This window comes from Pan paniscus, chromosome 10 (assembly GCF_029289425.2).
Source record: "Pan paniscus chromosome 10, NHGRI_mPanPan1-v2.0_pri, whole genome shotgun sequence".
In the NCBI taxonomy this organism is placed as follows: Eukaryota; Metazoa; Chordata; class Mammalia; order Primates; family Hominidae; genus Pan; species Pan paniscus.
Window position 1 is genome coordinate 104,016,335 of NC_073259.2, and position 23,797 is coordinate 104,040,131.

At 41.8% G+C, this 23,797-nt stretch overlaps 2 protein-coding genes across 3 annotated transcripts in view; one reads left to right on the forward strand and one right to left on the reverse strand.

Moving 5' to 3' along the window:
- The window catches only part of CCDC38 (coiled-coil domain containing 38), a 75,186-nt gene extending 75,034 nt beyond the window's left edge, over positions 1–152 (reverse strand). For both annotated transcript variants that reach the window (XM_063593578.1, XM_063593577.1), the window contains exon 1: positions 41–152. The gene's annotated coding sequence lies outside the window, so the exon portion shown is untranslated. The remainder of the gene's footprint in view (positions 1–40) is intronic.
- AMDHD1 (amidohydrolase domain containing 1) lies at positions 41–23,265 on the forward strand. Its single transcript, XM_003808246.4, has 9 exons — positions 41–779; positions 7,335–7,441; positions 9,524–9,588; positions 11,303–11,580; positions 15,018–15,243; positions 16,975–17,099; positions 20,312–20,405; positions 20,974–21,134; positions 22,381–23,265. Exons 1-9 carry the CDS (start codon positions 643–645, stop codon positions 22,466–22,468), a joined length of 1,281 nt encoding a protein of 426 aa, XP_003808294.2. The 5' UTR covers positions 41–642; the 3' UTR covers positions 22,469–23,265.
- Positions 23,266–23,797: the final 532 nt, after the last annotated feature.

Consider the following 23,797-nt stretch of genomic DNA (forward strand, 5'->3'; position numbering starts at 1 on the left):
GGCTCGCGGCCCTCCGCGTCCCGGGCTCCCGCCCCAGAACCTGTGGGCAGATGTTTCCTCCACGCAGTACCCTCCCGGGGCTCTGCCTCCAGGCTCGCGTCCCAGCACCCTAGGCAGAGGTTTCCCCTACTCTGCCCTCTCCAGGAGCGCTATCTCCAGGCTCCCACCCCAACCCCCCGGGCAGAGGTTTCCCCCATGGCCCCCCTTCCGGGGCTCTACCCCAGGTTCCGGTCCCTCACTCCCGAACACTCCGGGTGCCCTCACCCAGCCAACCCTTGACGCGCTTCCACATAACCACGTGATCCACACAGCTCACTTTGATCTCTCGGGGTGACCAAGCTTAAGTTTCCTTATCTGAAAAGTAGGGACACTAGTCTCCATCTCGTTTACTCGGGACGGGACAAGACGACCAAAAAAGAGAGGATTCCTCATCAGGTTTATTACTCGTTGCCATTCTTGCAACGATTACCGGCCCCGTTGCTGTGGTTGGGGGAGGCGAGCAAAGGGCAGCGGCTGCGAGCGCCCGCCCCCGCCCCACCCTCCCAGCCCCGGACAGCGCAGGCTGCGGCTTTTCGTCCTCCACTGAGTCCTGCCGGTGGCCCGAGCGCGGTGGCCTCCCGGCGACCCTCGGCGCGAGGCGACATGGCAGGCGGCCACAGCCTCCTGCTGGAGAACGCGCAGCAAGTGGTGCTGGTGTGCGCCCGCGGCGAGCGCTTCCTGGCGCGGGATGCGCTGCGCAGCCTGGCGGTGCTGGAAGGCGCCAGCCTGGTGGTGGGCAAGTAAGTGGCCGGGCGCGCAGGGTGGGGACCGCCACGGGCGGAGCTGGCCGCTCTTCCTCTCACTGTGCACTCTGGAGGGAAACAACGCCGTGAAAGCGTCCCTGCACAGAGATACACGGGCAAGCCAGCCTTTGGGGTACTTGTTGCTAACACGCTCTGCTGCTTGGGGTTGTCATTCCGTCCAAAGAGCTCAGAGAGGAACACCCCATTGGAACGCATCAGGGTCCTGCCTCTGCTGGTAAAATATCACTGTCCAACCATCAGAAGGGGTTGAGGTCCTCCCCAGTGCTTCTTAAAGGGAGGCCAGGAGACCACCTTTGTCAGGGTGGCCTGTGGTTATTTTATTCTTACGGCAGATTTCTGATTCCACCTGTGTCCCCCACTCCCTATCCCTAGAATTTTAGAATCAGCATCACTGGGGCTGGAGTTCTGAGACCTGAATTTTTCAAAAGTACCTTTCACATCCCCGTGACCTCGTACACTAAAGCTTTAGAACCACGGAGAACATTTAGACGATAATGGCCCTGAGTGATAATAAATCAAGATTTGACCATCAGAAAACAAGATATTTCTCTTACTCATCTGAGGTTCCTGCCAGATATGAATAAAAGAACAAAGTTTGAGGGCGACCTGGGGTAGCAAGGGAAGTTGGATGAGAATTTGAATCCAAAGGGTGCCATGGGGCCACAACTGCACACGATATGAGTCTCACAAACTGACCACGGCTTATCTGAGGCAGCTTAGGGTTGTGCAAGAGCCCAGCTTTTAAGGGACTGTGGGTTGGTTTAATTTTATTTATTTATTTATTTATTTATTTATTTTTGAGACGCATGAGCCACTGCGTCCAGCCTATATTTTGTTTTTTTGAGACAGGTTCTAGCTCTGTTGCCCAGGTTGGAGTGCAGTGGCATGATCTTGGCTCCACCTCCCAGGCTCAACTGCAATCTCCACCTCCCAGGCTCAAGCCATCCTCCCACCTCAGCTTGACGAGCAGCTGGGACTACAGGTGCACGCCACCACGCCAGGCTAATTTTTGTATTTTTTGTAAAGACAATGTCTCACTGTGTTGCCCAGGCTGGTCTTGAACTCCTGGGCTCAAGCCATCCACCTGGTTTGGCCTCCCAGTGCTGAGATTACAGGCGTGAACCACCACGCCCAGCCTGATTGGTTTATTTTTAATTAAGGGATGAAAACATTCCCAATTTACTATGAAAATATTATTTAAAATTTTGCTTAGAAAGTTGAAAAATATGTACCTGGGTTGGGACTGGAGTATCTTATAAAAATTATATCAATGCTACCAGGCACAGTGACTCATGCCTGCAATCCCAGCACTTTGGGAAGCTGAGGCAGGTGGATCACCTGAGGTGGGGAGCTCGAGACCAGCCTGGCCAACATGGTGAAACCCCATCTCTACTAAAAATACAAACATTGGCCGGGTATGGCGGCACACATCTGTAATCCCAGCTACTCGGGAGGCTGAGGCAGAGAATCGCTTGAACCCGGGAGGCGGAGGTTGCAGTGAGCCAAGATCTCGCCACTGCACTCCAGCCTGGGTGACAGAGAGAGACTCTGTCTCAAAAATAAATAAATACATAAATAAAATGATACTAATGCACCAACATGAAGTCTTGGGTTCCAAGACATGTTCTATGTTCACATCAAAACCACAAAAAGTAGGGAAAGAAAAAGGAGGGAGCTGACTTGTGGTCTGAAAGGTGGGGCTTTTTCATTCGAGTCTGCTACATTGTTCTCAGAGTTTGTTGGATTTATTACATTGAAATAAATTTACAAGAATATTGAGAACTTTGCCATTCAAATATGATTAGCTCAGTACAGGATGGTGCTGTTTTTATTTTCACTTACTATCATCACTGTCTTATACATTAGGTTGGTGCAAAAATCAAGTACAGAATTCGAATAATTATCTGGTGACTTGAGGTGCTTTGATATATATCTCCCACCTCATTATCTGAATATTTTAAGGTAAAAGTGTTTTCAGGGTGAATTATTTAGGTGATTGTCTTAAATTTTCACATCACTTCCCTTATGCAGAACCTGTGTGTTCAAGGACAACTTAATCCTGCTCTTCTTTTGGTAGACAAGAAGAACACAGGCTGTGAGTGTGAGTGTGTGTAGGGAGAGGGGTACTGATTAAAAGCACAGAGAAGTGGAAGAAAGTTCCATTTCAAAGCCCAGAATTAGATGGATTTTAACGGTGTGTTTTTTTTTTTTCAACAAGTATATACATACCATGGTGTGTCCTGATTAGAATGAATCTCAGTAAGATCAACTAATAGTTAATCCCCTATATGCTATAGATATATAAAATGAGTCCTGGAAAAGAATATGGTTTGAGGGACACCAGAAACTCCCCCTTCCTAAAAATAAATATCTCAGTGATTGTCTGCCATAGGGTGTAAATTCCACCATTGTGTTCATTCATTTAGGTCTCTAAAGGTATCTCATTCTTAAATTAAGTTCTCTCTCTCTTTCTGTGTGTGTGTGTGTGTGTGTGTGTGTGTGTGTGTGTGTGTGTAGATTGTAGTTAATCTTGAAGAGGCTCCCAGGTGTGGAAAAGAAGCACAAACTGTCATCCAGTTTACAATTGTCCCATCCAAAGGCTAAAACCTAGATGAAAATGTCTAAATGAACAAAACAAACAGGAATTAAAATATAGATTCATACACAAGGACCATTTGTTTTAGCACTTCAGAGGAGGGGCAAAAATGGAAAATGTTGAAGGAAAAATTGGTGGGTGTTATATTTTCCTTCCTAGAAGCCAATTAAACTGTCAGGTGGACAATGAACCTAAAATAGGACATTTTCATTCATTCACAAATATGTGCTGGGTAGTTAGATTGTGCTCAGTGTAGAGGATGCAAAAATGACTAAGACTGGTTCTGACCTCAAAGAGCTCAAAGTCTACTGGGAAACAAGACACATGAAAAGATAATTATAATACAATATGGTAAGCACAAAGGTAGAGAGATGTGTGCGTGCAGGCTTATTATAAGAGACTGCACAGAGGGGTGCCTGAACCAATGGGAGGATCGGGAGAGGTGTCAGATTTATCTACTATAAAACAAGACCAATTTTTAGGTTTTAGAAACTGAGACAGTGTATGTGCCAATTCTAAATTTTCACAAAGCACCCTGAGAGCCACTCAAAGAAGCATCATCCTCCTTAAATCATCATCATTACTGTTTTCATTATAATTATACTTTAACTCCTAAAGTAGGGTCTTGCTTGCTAATTTGCTTTACTTTCAGAAGACTCTGCAGAATTTTTCTTCCTAAACTTCTCAGAATACAAAGTAAATAAAACCACGTGTGCCTATTATTTGTATCCCCTAAAAAAGTATATGTGATATACGTTCATTGTAGGAAAAGAAAATACAGATGAACAAAAAGGAAAAAGTCACTCAAACCCCATCATTAGGTGAACTAATACCAACATTTAGTGCTTCTGCTTTCAGATGTTTTCCTATGCAAATAGAATCACATAAAAATGCATGCTTTAGAAAAGGAAGCTATGCATATTGTTTTGTATTCGGGTTTTTTCACTTAGTCGTAAATAGTGAAAATCTCACCATAGCAGTAATATGTATCTTTGTAATTTTAATGACTACCTTAAAAAAACACTTTTGGGGGAATGCTTTTTGTTGGTTTCCTTCAATAACTGTCCTCATTATGTCCTCAACAAAGGAACATAAGCCTTTGTTCAAACATAGGTACATCCACCGATGAATGAGAGAACCACACTGTTGAAAGGTAGATAAGCATGGGATTAGTGGGGTCAGGAAGAGGACCTAGTGCCCTCAAAATTCACCTCCCGCACAGACGGAGAATGTTAGAGATTTATTTCTTAGGTTTGACTTTGTTAAAACAACCTCTCTTAAAGCAGTGTCAGTCATTAACTCTTTGCATAAGAGCATTCTCTTTGTTCTTTCCCATTCAAGGGTCAATTTCTAATCCTGCCGGTCCTTTCCACCACCAGATTCGCTGCACACTAGGTAGATTATCTAACTGGGCCAGATAAAAGCTGTTAGTGATGAAGAATTGTATTAATCAGGATACTAAATTCTATTTCAAGACTTAATTTCTTATTCCACCCTAAGTTTATCCTCCCCAAATCCCCCACAATCATTATTTCTTTTCCTATCATAACATCTTCTCTTTCCATCCAGTTTCTTCTGCTCTTCCAGTCTTACATTTTGTTAGGTTACCCCAACCACTTCTGTCCCAGTTCTGAATCCCTTATCCTAACTGCTTTTCACAACACATTCCAGCTCTCAGGTTTATAGCCCTGAATCTCCATGTTGGAAACACGAATTTGTTGTAAGTGACCAAGACCTAAATTAATAGTGGCTGAAACAAGATGGAAGTATATTTATCTCCTATGTGAAAATCCAGACATACGAATGCAGGGCTAGTTGATTGCAGTACTCCATGGGGTCCTCAGGAGCCAGGCCCCTGCTGCCTTGCTCTCCCATGCATGGCCCACTTTCTTACACTCACTCCATGACCCAAGATGGCCACCCCATCTCTAGTTATGGTGTCTGCATTCCAGCCAGTAAGAATAGGAAGAGAAGACAATCCTACTGGCTAGACCTTAGTCTCATAGCCACACCTGGCTAGTGGGAGGCGGGGAAATGTAGTCTGTATTTTGGGTCATCATGTGTCCAGCTAAAATTTAGGGCTCTACTAGTGTAAAAAAAGGGAACATTGATCTTGGGGAACAAATGGCAATTGTCTGCTACATATATTTGACGTTTAAAGTTTTTTTAATTGTAAATTTTCATGGTTACATATATATGGGGTACATAAGTTATTTTAAACAGTCGTACAATGTGTAATAATTATATCAGGGTAAATGGGGTTTCCATCATCTCAAGCATTCATCATTTCTTGGTGTTACAAACATTCCAATCATACTCCCTCAGTTATTCTAAAATGTGCAACATATTATTGCTGATTGTAGTCACCCAGTTGTGATATCAAATACTGGGTCTTATTCACTGTATCTAACCATATTTTTCTAGCCGTTAACAATCCCCATTTTTCTCCTCTCCCCTTCTATTCTTCCCAGCTTTTGGTAACCATCATTTTACTCTCTATCTCCATAAGCTCAATTGTTTTCATTTTTAGCTCCCACAAATGAATGAGAATATGCCAAGTGTGTCTTTCTGTGCCTGGCTTGTTTCACTTAACATAATATCCTCCAGTTCTATCCATGTTGTTGCAAATGACAGAATCTCACTCTTTTTTATGGCTGAATAGTACTCCATTGTGTGTATGTATTACATTTTCTTTATCCATTCATTTGTGGGTGGGCACTTAGTGTACTTCCAAATCTTGGCTATTGTGAATAGTGCTGCAATTAACATGGGATGCAGACATCTCTTTAATATACTGACTTCCTTTCTTTTGCATATAGATCTACCAGTGGGATTGCTGGATCATATGGTAGCTCTATTTTTAGTTTTTGAGGAACTTTCATACTCTCCATAGTGGCTGTACTAATTTACATTTCTAACAGTGTACAAGGGTTCCTCTTTCTCCACATTCTTGCCAGCATTTTTTATTGCCTGTCTTTTGGATAAAAGCCATTTTAACTGGGGTAAGATGATCTCTCATTGTGGTTTTGTTTGCATTTCTCTGATGATCATTGATGTTGAGCACCTTTTCATATACCTGTTTGCCATTTGTATCTCTTCTTTTGAAAAATGTCTATTCAGATCTTTTGTCCATTTCTTAATCAGATTATTAGGTTTTTTCCTATTGAGCTGTTTGAGCTCCTTATATATTCTGGTTTTTAATCCCTTGTCAATTAGATGGTGTGCAAATTATTTTCTCCCATTCTGTGGGTTGTCTCGTCACATTGTTGATTATTTTCTTTGCTGTACAGAAGCCTTTTAACTTGAAGTGATCCCATTTGTCCATTTTTGGCTTGGTTGCCTGTTCTTGTGGGGTATCCCTCAAGAAATTGTTGCCTGAACCAATGTCCTGGAGAGTTTTCCCAAGGTCTTCTTTGAGTAGTTTCATAGTTTAAGGTCTTAGATTTCAGTCTTTAACCCATTTAGATTTGATTTCATTCTTTTGCATATGGATAGCCAGTTTCCCTAGCACCATTTATTGAAGAGACTGTCTTTTCCCTGATGTACGTTCTTGGCATCTTTGCTGAAAATGAGCTCACTGTAGATGTATGGACTTATTTCTGGGTTCACTATTCTGTTCCACTGGTCTATGTGTCTGTTTTTTATGCCAGTACCATGCTCTTTTGGTTACTATAGTTCTGTAGTATAATTTGAAGTCAGGTAATGTGATTCCTCCAGTTTTGTTCATTTTGCTGAGGAGGCTTTGGCTAATCTGGGTCTTTTATGGTTGCCTTGAATGTGGCTAGAGACGTTTTTCCAGACTCAGGTTCAAGATAGAAACACAGTAAATGTTGACTAATTAACACCAAAGAATCTGAAAACATATTTTAAGTCACTCATCAGATTTCTCACAAGATTTCCCCAAATTTAATAACTATTTCTTGATTTTTCTTCAGAGATGGATTTATAAAAGCTATTGGTCCTGCTGATGTTATTCAAAGACAGTTTTCTGGAGAAACTTTTGAAGAAATAATTGACTGCTCTGGGAAATGTATTCTACCAGGTATTTACCTCTTTTTCAGTAAAGGTCTACAAGTAGCTTTAACAGTTGCTCCTGAAATGTAAAGAGGAAGAGTAACAGCTTATTTTAAAGTCTCAAAATAATATTTAAAAAAAATCATCGTTCCATGTATTGAATTTCTATTATTGAATGTCTAGCTGCTTTCAAACATGGTTTCACCTTGAATCCTTATAACTGCCCTGTGTGGGAGGTATCATTATCTAAACTTTACAGATTAGAAAATTGAAGGCTAAGGGTGAAATATGTTACCCAAGGTTCCTAAACAGGAAACAGACAACCTAGGAATCAAGCCCATTCATTCAACTCCACTTCTTCCCACTCACATGCTGAATAGAAACCAGCTGTGTTGTGTTTAGGTTCAAAAACAGTCAAAAGAACTTTATTAATCCATGGCACAGGAGAGGCTAACAAGGCAGCTGCTGTCTCTAATACTAGAAATACTCTAAATTTGTATAGGATGTGAAACAAAGGATCCAGCTCTGGGCAGAAAAAGAAAAACAAAAATCCTAGAGCTTTCACTGCAGTTCACTTGTATCTTTAATGATTGACAACAGAATCAGTTTATTAACCATCATCTCCTACATTATGTTGTATGGCTTCATATAATCATCCAAAACAAGTTTCACAAACTTTCAGTTCTACACAAACAAAAGGGCTTCATATTTATATTTTTTATATAAAATTTTTATACTTTTAAATATTTATTGTACACGTCTGACAGAGCTTCTACCTGATGGGTTTTCATTTGTTTGTTTATTTTGAGACAGTCTCACTGTGTCACCAAGGCTGGAGTGCAGTGGTGTGATCTTGGCTCACTGCAACCTCCACCTCCCAGGTTCAAGCAATTCTTTTGCCTCAGTCTCCTAAGTAGCTGGATTACAGGCATGCACCATCATGCCTGGCTAATTTTTGTATTTTTAGTAGCAACAGGGTTTCACCATGTTGGTCAGCCTGGTCTCGAACTCCTGATCTCAAGTGATCTGCTGATCTCGGTCTCCCAAAGTGCTGGTATTATAGGCATGAGCCACCACGCCCAGCCTTCCTTATGATTCTTGAGGGTCAGGAGACAAAGTCAGGGTGAAATGTTATGAAAAAGAGGAATATAGCAGAAAGCAATCTGAGTAGGGGCTTTTGATTTTAGTCCAATCAGAGCCAATAATGAGTCATTTAATCCATAAGGCATCTAAAACATTTTGGAAAGACACACTTTACTGAATTGTACCTGGACAAACAAAAGTTTCAAGTGATTGCTTTACAGTTTCTCCTTAATTAAAATACATTTCTTTCTTGAAAATAGATTAATCTTTCTGATTTCACATTTTCCCTTCTCAGAGTTGCAGGGGGAGGGGATTGTAGTATTATGTTTTCATATCCAGATTATTCCTTGTGATAAGGTACATGGCTTTGCCAACTAGGGGGTTTGACAACCTAATTTCAAAGCTTATTTGGGCCAGGAGTAGTGGCTGATGCTTGTAATCCCAGCACTTTGGGAGGCTGAGTCAGGCAGATCATTGGAGGCTGAGGCAGGCAGATCGTTTAAGCCCAGGAGTTCAAGACCAACCTGGGCAACATGGCAAATTTTAGCTTGTGTGGTGGTGCATGGCTATAGTCCCAGCTACTAGGGAGGCTGAGGTGGGAGGATTGCTTGAGCCTGGGAGGTCAAGGCTGTAGGGAGCTGTGAGTGTGCCACTGCACTCCAGCCTGGGCGACAGAGTGAGAACCTTTCTCAAAAATAAATAAATAAATAAAATAAAATAAAATAAAAGCTTATTTGGTGAGCATGGACTTACTGAGCAAAAGGAGCTGTATTTCTGTAAGGGATATTTTCATCATGTTGCTTCACCTCCTTCATTAGAGCTTTCTAGACCAACCATGCAACAGGGCAGTCTTCTTTTCTCTCTATCAAGGGAACCAGACAGACAAATTCTTCCTTTCATGCTCCTCCAAAATGGATGGCCACTATCACACTTTCCCCAGAGCAGCAGGGTGTAGTGCTGCTGTTTGCCTGCTGTCTAAGTGCTCTCTATTTCTTAATTGTAAGGTAACTTGATTTATTGATTACAGGTTTGGTGGATGCACACACACATCCAGTATGGGCTGGTGAAAGAGTTCACGAATTTGCAATGAAGGTAACTGCAACAAATCATGGCAAATCAAAATAAAGCACAAATATGAAGTCTTTTGCTGAAGAGTTAGTAGGCTATCAAGCTTTGCAACATATGTCAACATATTTTTTAATGGATATTTTTACTTGCTTGGGTATGGGAAACAAATGACAACAAAACTTATTTATAACTGCCCCAAATCATTGTATTATACACAGGGCTATTCCTGCCCACTAATGTCTCCCTCTCTTTCCTTCCCCACATTCCCATTCCAAATCGCTATCTCTAGTAGCCTTTGAAAGGGCTCCAAGGAATAGTTTGAAAATTGCCATTCATTGGAGTAAAGCTTGGAAAAATATGTTACTAATCACAAAAATAAAATACCTTAATTTTTCTGTTATAAACTGAGACTTATTAAGAATCACAAAATGTAAGCTGTGTTAGTCCTATATTAGCTGTAACCAACTCCTAAATCCCTGGTTGGAGAGATTTTCACATGTGTTTTTTAAAAAAGAAAAAAAGAGATGTGCCTCCTAGCAGCTAAACTGGCTTATTTCAGGAAAAGAAAAAAAAAATTCTTTTCTTCAGCTATCATGTACCTTCTTCAACAAACTAGAGCTGTTTTTAAGATTGTTTTATTAAATCACAGAATTTCAGAGCCAAAAGCAGTCCAATCCTCTCATTGTATAGATGGAGAAAGAGATTTATAGTCCAATCCTCTCATTATGTAGATGGAGAAAGCTGGGTCTAGAGAAGGGAAGAGTGTTGACTAGCGTCACCAGCTGGAGGATGGCAGAACCCAGATGAAAACTCTGGCCAGGAGACCCCAGGCCTGCATCCTTTCTCTGCACCACACTCCTTGCTGCCCAGAGTAACTGGAGCCCAGTGGGACCCCAGAAAGAGCCTCTTTGAGTGACAAAGATCAAGCTCCAAATTCGGATGGCCAAATATTGAGACAAGGAAACTTCCTGGGGCCGCTTTAGTGGAGATCTGAATAATTGCAATGGGGTTCCCTGCAACTCCTGAATTGCCTAAGCTTTGTTTTCTCAAACAAGCTGAGGGATGGAGGGAGGGCTGATACTTAGCAAGTACACATTGCGGGTTGATTGACTTGTTAAAATATTGCAATACTCCTGTGCCAGTTTTGTTTTGTTTTGTTTTGTTTGTTTGTTTGTTTTTTGAGATAGAGTCTCGCTCTGTCACCCAGGCTGGAGTGCAGTGGTGCGATCTCAGCTCCCTGCAACCTCCGCCTCCCGGGTTCAAGTGATTCTCCTGTCTCAGCCTCCAGAGTAGCTGGGGCTACAGGCGTGTGCCACCATGCCCCCGCTAATTTTTGTATTTTTAGTAGAAATGGGGTTTCACCATATTGGTCAGGCTGTTCTTGAACTCCTGACCTCGTGATCTGCCCACCTAGGCCTCCCAAAGTGTTGGGATTACAGGCGTGAGCCACCGCGCCAGGCCTCACTGCCCTAAGATCCCAACAGGCCACCCACCACATCTCCCATCTCTACCACTCCAGCCTCTTCCCAGGACCCCTTCGGAGCTCCCCACAATCCAGTGTCTGGCAGACTAGGGGCTTCCAGGACTGTGTATCCCAGCACCTTTCTAATCTGATGGGTTGGTGCCCATGCCATATGGCTTCTTAATCATTATATAATATTGCCCCTGGAAGTAGATTCTTCAGACCTCCCTGCAACTTCCTGGCATGTGCTGGCCTAAGGGTGAGGCGTGTGTTCAGTTGGCAGGAGCCACCTACATGGAAATTCACCAGGCCGGAGGAGGGATCCACTTTACCGTGGAGCGCACGCGCCAAGCCTCAGAGGAGGAGCTGTTCCGCTCCTTGCAGCAACGGCTCCAGTGCATGATGAGGGCTGGCACCACGCTGGTGGAGTGCAAGAGTGGATATGGCCTCGACCTGGAGACCGAGCTCAAGATGCTGCGCGTGATTGAGCGCGCCCGGCGGGAGCTGGACATCGGCATCTCGGCTACCTACTGCGGGGCTCATTCAGTGCCTAAGTAATCTCAGCCAGTGGGGACCCGGGTTTAACTCAGAGCATTGAAAACGAACCCCGGGGGTGGAGGTGCATTAGCACTTTAGCTCTTGCAGGGAGATGGATAGAAGTCTTTGGAAAGACCTGATTCTAATGGCCACTCATCCCGCAGACTCGGTTTTAGGAAGGCGATCCCTTAGCCTCATCAGTCTGCTAGTCCTTTAATTATGATAGAAGAGATGTTTCAAGCTCTTTGGGTTAAGACAAAGAAATGGCTCCGTGTAGGTCGTTTAAAATTACACATATTAATTTGAATAATTTCCCATGATAATTAATTAGCATTTCTAAAAGCACTTTAGAAATTAATAGTAACACTCTTTAGGAGGTAGCTCAAACCTTGTGGTCTAGGTGACTCAAAGGGGTTCGTTTTTGTTCATCTGCTTGCTTTCTTAACAGCAAACATTTTTGTTTTGTTGTTGTAAATGATTTTTAGCCTTCCCCTTTATCTAAAATTTCCTCCTACATGGCCTTACTGTAGAGAACTCTGTTCCTTTCTGCACTTGCATTTTATTTGTCCAGAGTTCCTTTTGGTCCTGGAATTTCTAAATAGGAAGGCTCATGGTTCCAACAGCCAATTGAACTATCTAAAAGAAATCCAGGACTTGAACATGCATAAGGTGCCTCCAAAGTCTTAGTGTGGTCTTAAACATTGATAACTTAGATAGATAAATATAATACTACAGACTTACAATCATTATTTAAAAATTTAATTGTTTAAATTTCTTTTACATTTATCTGATTTTGTAAACTTCGGAATATAAATTCCGTTTTTAGGCCAGGCACAGTGGCTCACACCTGTAATCCCAGCACTTTGGGAGGCCAAGGCAGGTGGATCGCTTGAGCTCAGGAGTTTGAAACCAACCTGGCCAACATGGTGAAACCCCATCTCTACTAAAAATACAAAAATTAGCCAGGCGTGGTGGCCCATGCCTGTAATCCCAGCTACTCAGGAGGCTGAGGCACGAGAATCGCTTAAGCCCAGGAGGCGGAGGTTGCAGTGAGCCGAGATTGTGCCACTGTACTCCAGCCTGGGTGACAGAGCAAAACTCTATCTCAAAAAATATATATTTTTTTTAATTGACAAATAATATATTTATCATGTAGAGCATGTTGTTTTAAAATATGTATACCTTGTGAAATGGCTAAATCAAACTAATTAATATATGCATTACTTTACATACTTATCACTTTTTGTGGTGAGAACACTTAAAATCTATTTTTTAACAATTTTTAGGAAAACAATACATTACTATTAGCTATAGTCACTTTTTAATGGAAAAATATAAATATTTAATATCAATAAAAATTAACTTCATGTTATCTTCAATCAGAGGAACTAAAAAAGGAACATTAAAATTTATTATTCAAAATTAACAAAACTAGTTGTGTAGAAAAGACATAAATATTTAATATTTCCAGGATCTTTGTTGTAAGTTTTTAGCATTTATATTTCTGAAATTATTAAAGCTTAAAATTTCACTGAGACTCTTGAGACATTCTCTATAGAAAACAGTAGATTTTTTTTCAAACAGAATATAAAGTGTATAATAGTCTGTTTTCTTTTGCAGCAGAAAGGATAGTGTGGCATGGTGGAAAAGTCTCAGTTTGAAGTGATGCCAGACCTGGGTTTGAATCCAGCTTGGCTACTTCCAGCTGGGTGATTTTGAGGTCATGACTTAACTTTTCTGAACATGAATTACTCATCTGTGAAACAGAACTAAATGCCACCCTATTCTATATGATTGTCTTGAGAATTAAAAATAACTTGCGCAGGCAGGGCACGGTGGCTCATGCCTGTAATCCCAGCACTTTGGGAGGCCGAGGCGGGTGGATCACCTGAGGTCAGAAGTTTGAGACCAGCTTGATCAACATGGAGAAAGCCTGTCTCTACTAAAAATACAAAATTAGCTGGGCGTGGTGGCACATGCCTGTAATCCCAGCTACTCGGGAGGCTGAGGCAAGAGAATCACTTGAACCCGGGAGGTGGAAGTTGCGGTGAGCTGAGATCATGCCATTGCACTCCAGCCTGGGCAACAAGAGCAAAACTCTGTCTCAAAAAAGAAGAAAAAAAAAAGAAAAGAAAAAAAGAAAAAAGAAATAACTTGCGTAAGTGCCTGTCTCTCATAGTCCACCTCTACCCACCTACCCAAATGGTTTTGCTGAGTGAGAGCCTTCTGTGTGCCAAATATAGGGCTGAAGTTTCACAGAAATTTTCTCCATCTGCCAATGAGCCTCTGAGGTCTGCATCTGGATTCCCATTGGTAAAGCCTGAGCTCAAATAACAGCTAAAGAGCATCTCCTAAGTTACGTGGCCACCATGTGGTAGAGCTCTGTGTCTACCAGACTCTAAAAGCCCAGGCTTTTCTAACATATAACTACTGCAGAACTTTATTTTATCTACTCTTCTTATTGTTAATTTTTTTTTAGAGACAGGGTCTTGCTCTGCTGCCCATGCTGGAGTGCAGTGGTGCAATCATAGCTCACTGCAGCCTCAAACTTCTGGGCTCAAGCAATCCTCTTGCCTCAGCCTCCCCAGTTGCTGGGATTATAGGCATGAGGTACCATGCCCAACTCCACCAGAATTTTAGAGAGAATTTCAGAGCCTCCTACTATCCTCCTCCCCCATATCCCCAGATAGTGAGACAGAAAGCTAAGGCAGGTGCTTCAGGAAACATTGTGGAGGAAGAAAAAGGCAGGGTGATAGCTGGGGTCAGGTAAGGGGACCACAGGTGGGTCATCAGGGGGAGTATCCAGGATGCCCTCTGAGTGTCCTTGACAGGAAGATTATGCTTTTTTTTTTTTTTTTTTTGAGGCGGAGTCTTGCTCTGTCACCCAGGCTGGAGTGCAGTGGTGCGATCTCGGCTCACTGCAACCTCCGCCTCCCTGGCTCAAGCAATTCTCTTGCCTCAGCCTCCTGAGTAACTGGGATTACAGGTGCATGCCACCATGCCCCGATAATTTTTGTATTTTTAGTAGAGACGGGGTTTTGCCATTTTGGCCAGGCTGGTCTCAAACTCCTGACCTCAAGTGATCTGCCCATCTCGGCCTCCCAAAGTGCTGGGATTACAGGCATGAGTCACTGTGCCCGGCCAAATTAAGCTTTTCAGCCAGGTAGCCTTGCTGGCATCCCCAAAGTTAACACAGGAATGCCAGAATGGATAAACCATTTGAGTCTCTGTGCATAGGGTCAGTGCATACAGAAGTCTTGTCAATACCTCCACTATGTAGACATGGCCCAATAGTTAAGAGCCCATAGTTGCAGCTTTGAGTCTTTCTCTACCTTTCTGAGGCTTGAAGTCATTTACCTCTACTGCTCCTCAGGTTCTTCAAGTGCCAGATTACCCTGTCTTTTTGTGTTTTGTTTTTAATATTTGCCCATGGCAATCTCATTTTCTTCCCCAGAGGAAAAACTGCTACTGAAGCTGCTGATGACATCATCAATAACCACCTCCCAAAGCTGAAGGAACTTGGCAGAAATGGGGAAATACACGTGGACAATATAGACGTATTTTGTGAGAAAGGTGTCTTTGATCTCGATTCCACCAGAAGGATTCTTCAACGTGGAAAAGATATAGGGTTACAGATTAACTTCCATGGGGATGAACTCCACCCGATGAAGGCTGCTGAGGTGTGGTTGACTTTTAGTTTTTCCCTCGTCAACATTCATTCTTGCACATTCATGCTATGGGAAACTTAATTAGTTTCTTCAAAGCCCTCTGAGAAGATATTGAATGGGGAAATTTGTTTGAACAATGTACAGATTGGTCTGGTTGAGACTTGAAAACCCTGACCTCTATTAAAAACTTACTTTTTTGCTGATGATTTACTTTCATTATCATCCACTGGTGATATTAGTATTAATAGCAAAAGAATTGGCTGGGCGCGGTAGCTCACGCCTGTAATCCCAGCACTTTGGGAGGCCAAGGTGGGTTGATCACGAGGTCAGGAGATTGAGACCAGCCTGGCTAACACGGTGAAACCCCATATCTACTAAAAATACAAAAAATTAGCGTGGTGGCACGCGCCTGTAATCCCAGCTACTCGGGAGGCTGAGGCAGGAGAATTGCTTAAACTGGGAGGCACAGGTTGCAGTGAGCCGAGATCATGCCACTGCACTCCAGCCTGGGGGACAGAGCAAGACTCCATCTCAAAAAAAAAGGAAAGAAAAGAAAAAGAATTACCTCAGTGATCTCTTTTACTAAATTTCTAAAGTATTTTGCTTGGCACACAAAGCCGCACTAGCACAGTATATTAATTTCACTTGTACCTTTTCAGATCTTTCTGTGGCAGCATCCAAATCATTTTAGTGCAGCACACCAAAAATAGCCACAAGATGATTTTCAAATCCATATACCTTTGCTCAAATTAATTCACTTATTCATCCTTTCAACAAATATTTGAATGAATACTGTGTGCCAGGCACTGTTTTAGGCATTGAGAATTCAGCAGTAAGACAAAGTCCCTACAATCATGAGTCTAGGCTTCTCTCCTCTAAAGCCTGAGACCTAAATAAACAAGCCCTTGGGGCATAAATACAGACATAGATACCCCACCTGCATGCCTCTTAACTGGCTTATATCCAGCTTGAACTCTTCGTATTGCTTCCAAGTCTTGTCCCATTTTCTGCTTCAGTAAATGACGCCATCACCTGTCTGTTGCTTAAGTCAAAATCTTGGATATCATTTTGACTGCTGCCTCTCCCTCACCTACCGCATTTCATGCAAACACCAATTCCTCCCAATTCTCCCAAATAGCTCTAGATCCCCTTATCTCACCTCTGATCCATAAGATTCATAAAGTTTTCTGTTTCAGAAAATGTCTGAAGGATTTGTGTTTAAGAATAGTTTTTGAAGTAGCCCACTAGCTAATTTTCAAATGAGTGCCCATTACAAACCCTTCACCCATTTGGGGGATTGGGCTTACAACGGTTGGTTGGCAAGAAATCTTAATAATAAAACGCTGTTTCTCTTTATGGGAAAAACAATTTAGGCCACGCTCGGTGGCTCACGCCTGTAATCCTAGCACTTTGGGAGTCCGAGGCAGGCGGATCACGAGGTCAAGAGATCCAGACTATCCTGGCCAACATGGTGAAACCCCATCTCTACTAAAAATACAAAAGTTAGCTGGGCATGGTGGCACACGCCTGTGGCCCTAGCTGCTCGGGAGGCTGAGGCGGGAGAATTGCTTGAACCCAGGAGGCGGAGGTTGCAGTGAGCTGAGATTGCACTACTGCACCCAGCCTGGCTACAGAGCAAGACTTCGTCTTAAAAATAACAAACAAACAAAACAATTTAATGGAACTTCATGGATTCGTTGTTGCTATTTGTTAAATCTTTCCCTCTCTGCCCATTCTCCTTAGCTTGGGGCTGAACTGGGAGCGCAGGCAATCAGCCACCTGGAAGAAGTGAGTGATGAAGGCATCGTTGCCATGGCAACGGCCAGGTGCTCTGCCATCCTTCTGCCCACCACAGCCTACATGCTGAGGTAAGGTCGTTTCTCACCCCAGACCCAAGAGCTGCAAGTACAAGCTGTGAAGACACAGATGTCCAAAGTGCCCAGACATTATTTCATTGCCCTTACAAATCCCTTAAAAATGCAGATGAAGAAAACTCAGCTAATGAAGATGCCAACCCTGGACTGATGTTCGTAAACGAATTTCTCTGAGGAAGGAACTTAGACCCAGATTGCCTTTGAGTGGCAGGATTATTGAGGAGGATGGTGCTTTCTTTTTCTTTTTCTTTTTTTTCATGGATTTTGGAATTTTCCAATTAAAAAGAATTACTATGCATTACTTTTATAATTAGTGAATAATGAAATAGGTGCTATACTTTTAAATATATGCATAAGATGTTAAAGATATTTAGCAGTATTCAGAATCTGCATGAGCTGTTTTCTAAAGGGATGTTAGTGGGTACCATAATTGTCATAAATCTTTATGAATCCTGGGGGTGGGAGGAAAGAGGAGACATATATTTTGTAAAATCTCCCCAGATATTTTGCTGTATGCTGTCTATGAATTGAATATACTTAGTTCATCTGTTATTACTGTTGCTCTGATTCTAACCAATATGAGATCTGAGGTCTTCTGACACTTCCCATTGTACCACTTACTTATATGATATCCAAGTTTGTGGTCTGGGAGGCCAGCAGTCAAGAGGAAGTTTATCTTCTCTTAGGACTAGGTGCTTTCTGTGTAGCTAGGACATGTGGTCTTTTTCATGGGGAGTGATTCTGCAGTTAAGACAGTGGTTCTCAACCCCAGGGTAATTTTTTCCCTCAGGGGACATTTGGCAATATCTCGAGACATTTCTAGTTGTCACAACTAGGGGATGCTACCGGCATCTAGTGGGTAGAGGCCAGGGTTGCTGCTAAACAGTCCTCATTGCACAGAACAGCTACCCAAAACAAAGAATTATCCAGCCCAAGACATGAATTGTACTGAGGTTAGGTAAGACCAGGCTCCGAGTAACTTTTAGAAGGGCGAAGAAAGGAATACTTCAGTGCTTTTCTCAAATCTACTATGATTTTATATGCACATGTATGATATTATACATTTTTATTATTATTACTATTCTCTTAAAGAGTAAACACAATGTAGACTATAATCAGGAAATATCAATAACGGTTCTTGGTATGACCAATGTCTTATGCATTTCAAGTGTCATCAGTCTAAGTCATCAATCAATATTTGTCTCCACCACCCAAGAAATAAGTTTTTTGTTTTTTATTTTTTTGGAAAGAAAAGGCTTTCTTCGGCTGGGCACAGTGGCTCACGCCTGTAATCCCAGTACTTTTGGGAAGCCGAGGTGGGCAGATCACTTGAGGCCAAGAGTTCAAGACCAGACTGGCCAACATGGTGGAACCCCGTCTCTATTAAAATACAAATTTAGCTGGGCATGGTGGCGCACGCCTGTAGTCCCAACTACTCGGGAGGCTGAGGCAGGAGAATTGCTTGAACCCAGGAGGGAGAGGTTGCAGGGAGCCAAGATCATACCTCTGCACTTCAGCCTGGGCAACAGAGTGAGTGAGATTCCATCTTAAAAAAAAAAAAAAAAAGGCCTTTCTTTAACTAGTCTTGAATCTCTTGACATGGAGCAAAAGCCTAAGACTTTGTGGTACTGGAGGGCAATTCAGCATTAAAAGTCTGAACTTTGTTCCTATACCAGCGGAAGCTGTCATCTGCCATTGCCACAGACAGGTTTAGCCTCCTGTTTAGGACCACAGGGGCAGTCGAAGTGAAGGCCACACTCTGCTTTCTGGCTTCTCGTTTCTGTATTTTTCTGATCTCTGCATCAGGAGAGACCAGCAGGGCCCCCTGCTCTCCCCTGAACCCTCTCTTGACTCTCATTTCCAGAATAACCATTGCCTTATGCTACTTAAGGGCTTGCTTTAATCATGTATTTTATGTATATTTGCATGTAATATTTAAATGTATGCAGGAAATATTCACCTTGGTTTTTATGGAGCGCCCTAATACTTTTACAGCCTCACTTTTTCCTCTTTTACCCCTAAGTATTTATGGAAGGCGGGGAGGGCCATTCAAATGACTTGCAGGGACATTTGAAGCTGTACCCTTTCCTCACTCTCTGTCTCTGCTTCACTCACCTCCTCTCATACGTTGTTGAAAAACATTTTAAGTGTCCTACAAATGATCGATCACAGACTGGGAGTGACTCTAGGGCGAGAATGATCTCTGCTGGACTCTTTCTTTATTGCAGCAGTTATTCCCAAATTAAATCTGTCCTCATTGCTTTAATGAGCTTTTAGGCTTTGTTTATTTTTGATGTAACACTTTTGAGATATGTCCTAAAGAATAAAGAATATTTCACCAGGGAGGTCAAGGGGATGCCTAATCCAGGAAGAAATATAAACATTTTACACACTAAATTCTTGGGCCTTCAAGATTTTAAAGGACCTACAGAGATGTTTGAGGCAAAAAAAAAAAAAAAAAAAAAAAGAGGGCAAAGGGAGAGATGTGAATAGGAAATTGCAAAATGGAAACTAATAAAAATAGCATATTGTGGCTGGGCACAGTGGCTCATGCCTGTAATCCCAGCACTTTGGGAGGCCAAGGTGGGTGGATCACCTGAGGTCAGGAGTTTGAGACCAGCCTGGCCACCATGGTGAAACCCCATCTCTACTAAAAATACAAAAATTAGCTGGGCGTGGTGGCGGGTGCCTGTAGTCCCAACTACTCGGGAGGCTGAGGCAGGAGAATTGCTTGAACCCAGGAGGTAGAAGTTGGAGTGAGCCGAGATCGTGCCACTGCACTCCAGCCTGGGCAAGAGACAGAGATTCCATCTCAAAAAAAAAAAAAAAAAAAAAAAAAAAGCATAGTGTAACCGCATTTATTATTTAATTTGGGAGTCACCAAAAAGCTTATTAAATTCCAAAACCATTTGTAAGTTATATTTTCCTCCCTTTGCAAGAATGCCTTAATATGTAAAAAGATGGATGAGATAAACAATCATTAATTAAATGTTAGTCATATCTAAGTAACTGCAAAAGCAGAATGATAAAAATCAGGAGTCCTGGGATTATATATGTAACTCTACCACTAATCATTTAATCTTGAGTTTCTGCTTCTTCTTCCAGAATATGAAGGCGTTGACTGTCTCAAGTTCTCTTCTGTTCTGAACAGCTATTCTACAAAAGTTCACATTCTAGAGACTGACATATTTTTTTCCTCCCCTTAGACTGAAACAACCTCGAGCCAGGAAGATGTTAGATGAAGGAGTAATAGTTGCTCTGGGAAGTGATTTCAACCCCAATGCATATTGCTTTTCAATGGTAATTATTTTTTTCATGTGCCTTTCTGAGCAGAGTATCTACCAAGCATATAAATAATTTAAAAATATTTCACTAGCTTCTAAAACAGTATAAAAAATCTAAAAATATTTTTCTGTGAAACAAGAAAAAAAGGGGTAGACAGCAGTGTAATTGGATTTTTCTGTCCCACATAAATGCCTGCAGGCATAGAGAGAGGAGAGAAGCTTCTACATGCATTATTTTCTGATTCAGCTTTGAGTATTGTAGTTTTACAGTAACCCATTTCCTTTCTCCAGAGAATAGCATAAACTCCAAGAGGTCTTAGTAAGTGTGGAAGTGAACTTCATTGTGTGCAGTAAGTGGTCTTGAAAAGTTGTCAATAAATATTAAATACGCAATCCCTATAATAAAGTAATCTTTTCCAAAGTCTAAGAATCTTTATGTATAAACTTAGATTTTTCCCATTGCAACTGAGCCAATTCCTCCTATACCTTTAACTGCCTCTATTTGTTTTGCTGTGTTGAGAAATGTTTTAAATTGCAGTTGCCATATGTCACTTTCCTCCAACACTTTTCTCTTCCTGCCTTAGCCAATGGTCATGCATCTGGCCTGTGTAAACATGAGAATGTCCATGCCTGAGGCCTTGGCCGCTGCCACCATCAATGCAGCTTATGCACTGGGAAAGTCTCACACACACGGATCGTTGGAAGTTGGCAAACAGGGAGATCTCATTATCATCAATTCATCCCGGTGAGTGTGCTTCAACTTAGCTCTTTTATATTATGCCCACTGAAGTATGCAGATAAGGCCTAAATCCCTTTTCCACTAATTATTAATGTCAGACTCTGTCTGGACTCAGACACTATCCAGTCCCCTCTATCCTGATCCCTTTCCAAAGAGCAAATCTACTGACAGACCCTAAACAACAGGGTAGACCAAGTTTTCAAGATCTCTTCATCTGTCTGGTATCTTTCGTAGATTTCCAGATTTCTGCTCTGTTTACCTGGACTTTGGCCGGGTTTTGCCCTCTGGCATGTGTTTGTGTTTTTCTGCTCGGCTTCTGATTTTCAACTTGCTCCCAACTCTGGCTTCTCACCTTGGTTCTGATTCATTCCCTCTCTGATTTCTCATGCCGACTGGATCCCAAAAGCTTAAACTTAGTTTTCCTGTTCCTGGTGACTTATCACTCACCCACCCATAGTCTGTTGCCACCTGGGCCTCCAGTGTGATATTAGTCTGTTATCACACTGCTAATAAAGACATACCGAGACTGGGTAATTTATAAAGGAAAGAGATTTAATTGGCTCACACTTCTACATGGCTGGGGAGGCCTCACAATCATGGCGGAAAGCAAAGGAGGAGCAATGTCATGTCTTAAATGGCAGCAGGCAAGAGAGCGTGTGCAGGGGAACTCCCATTCATAAAAACATCAAAGCGTGTGAGATTTATTCACTATCATGAGAACAGCATGGGAAAGACCCACTCCCATGATTCAATTACCTCCCACTGGGTCCCTCCCACAATGTGGGAATTATGGAAGCTACAATTCAAAATGAGATTTGGGTGGGCACATAGCAGCAAACCATATCAGGGTTTTACTGTTCTAGACCTACAAGTTGTAAATCCTATGGCTACTTGACTCTTACGAGCCCATTGCAGCCCTTGGACCTCAAGTCCTCCAGAGACACCTGCTTTAAAATTCTCTCCATGATCAGAAACCACTCCCTGTATTGAATATAATGCTGATGGTGACATTTATGTATCATTTAATGAAGCAAATATTTTAAGATCAAGTACTTAAATGATATTATTAAACAATGTTTGATTTACCATAGACCAGTTAGTTATATACTGTTTTTTAGAAAGCCCAAATACCATTGACTGGGTGTAAATAAATGTGTAGGGAATGCATTTTAAAATTAGCATTTATTGATAAAGTAATAATTTTTACTTGCACACATTGAAGTAATATTTGTTGTTGTTTTTTTTTTTCTAGATGGGAGCATTTGATTTACCAGTTCGGAGGCCATCATGAATTAATTGAATATGTTATAGCTAAAGGAAAACTCATCTATAAAACATGATAGATTTGAAAAGAGAAGACTTTTTGACTATATGAAATAAGTCAATATAGTTATATTAAAAGTTAAAACACCTTAATATTTACAAGAATTATATCACTTAAACCTAAATGTACTTCAATGTCTTTTTAAGTCACTCAAAAAACCCAAGGGATAGATTTATTTTCATTTAACACATGCATTTGACATATAAACAGGTAAACCTATTGTGATTAAAATCACAAAACATCCAATTAGTTCACAAATATTGGTTACAAATATTCTGTAGATTAATATGGTGGGGTATCACAAAAATGCCTTTGTGGGGAAAAGTAGGCTTGGCTTAAAATTTCCATTTTGTGTCTGTATTTCACATCTTGGTTTTTAAACTATATTTAGTGAACATTGAGGGATCGAAAGAAATCTAAGTGATACGCCCCAATGAAGCTAAAATATAGCCTTCTGTTAAGCAAATAGTATTTCCTTTCCCCAAGTAGTTCATTTTCTAGATGCTTGTCAAATGAATTAATGTCCTCTGATGAAGAGTGTCCTTCCGTTTCTAAGGTCTTCTCAATCTCAGCAATAGAGCTTCCCAGCAGCGTTCAAGACACATCATTTATACACAGGCACAGGGGCCTTCCTGAAATGGGTGCATTTTTACCAACTACAATCATGTAATTTTTTTGGAAATTTTTTAAAATTTTTGATTCTTTACATTACAATTGGGTGAAACACATTTTACAGCTCTCAATAAATGTTTGCTGTCGCTCTTATTGTTGTTGTTTCCTTTCAGCCTGGAAGTAGATCAGCAGTGTTGTCTATTAGAGTTTTTAGGAAATTACAAAATTATTTGTAAAGACTTGATAATTATTTACATATAAATGGGTGTTTTTAAAAGCCATGTAAGTTGATTTGAAATCTTTTTAAGTGTTTCGATCATCTTTATAATCACAACTGCATTACCAAACTTGGTAAGAAATGATTTGAGAAGTAAAGATTAACTCTCCAAGTGATCACTAATTTCAGTTTAATAGAGCCTGAATGAATGAGGCTTTGCTGTAGTCAATATAAAGCAACTCAAAATGCCCCTCACTGGAAGGTTAAGGGTAACATTGCACATTGTTGTCATCATGAGAGGTGACAGCATGCTGGCAGTCCTCAGAGCCCTCGCTTGCTCTCGGCACCTCCTCTGCCTGGGCTCCCACTTTGGTGGCATTTGAGGAGCCCTTCAGCCCCCCCACTGCACTGTGGGAGCCCTTTTCTGGGCTGGCCAAGGCTGGAGCCCACTCCTTCAGCTTGCAGGGAGGTGTGGAGGGAGAGGCGTGAGTGGGAACTGGGGCTGCGTGCGGCGCT

What these genes read in the sequence shown, in the direction of transcription:
- AMDHD1 (XM_003808246.4), top strand. Translation starts at nt 643, where the DNA reads ATGGCAGGCGGCCACAGCCTCCTGCTGGAGAACGCGCAGCAAGTGGTG. An exon ending in TTCACGAATTTGCAATGAAG is followed by an intron (nt 9,589 to 11,302) that starts GTAACTGCAACA and finishes GCGTGTGTTCAG; the next exon opens with TTGGCAGGAGCCACCTACAT. An exon ending in ATTATCATCAATTCATCCCG is followed by an intron (nt 21,135 to 22,380) that starts GTGAGTGTGCTT and finishes TTTTTTTTCTAG; the next exon opens with ATGGGAGCATTTGATTTACC.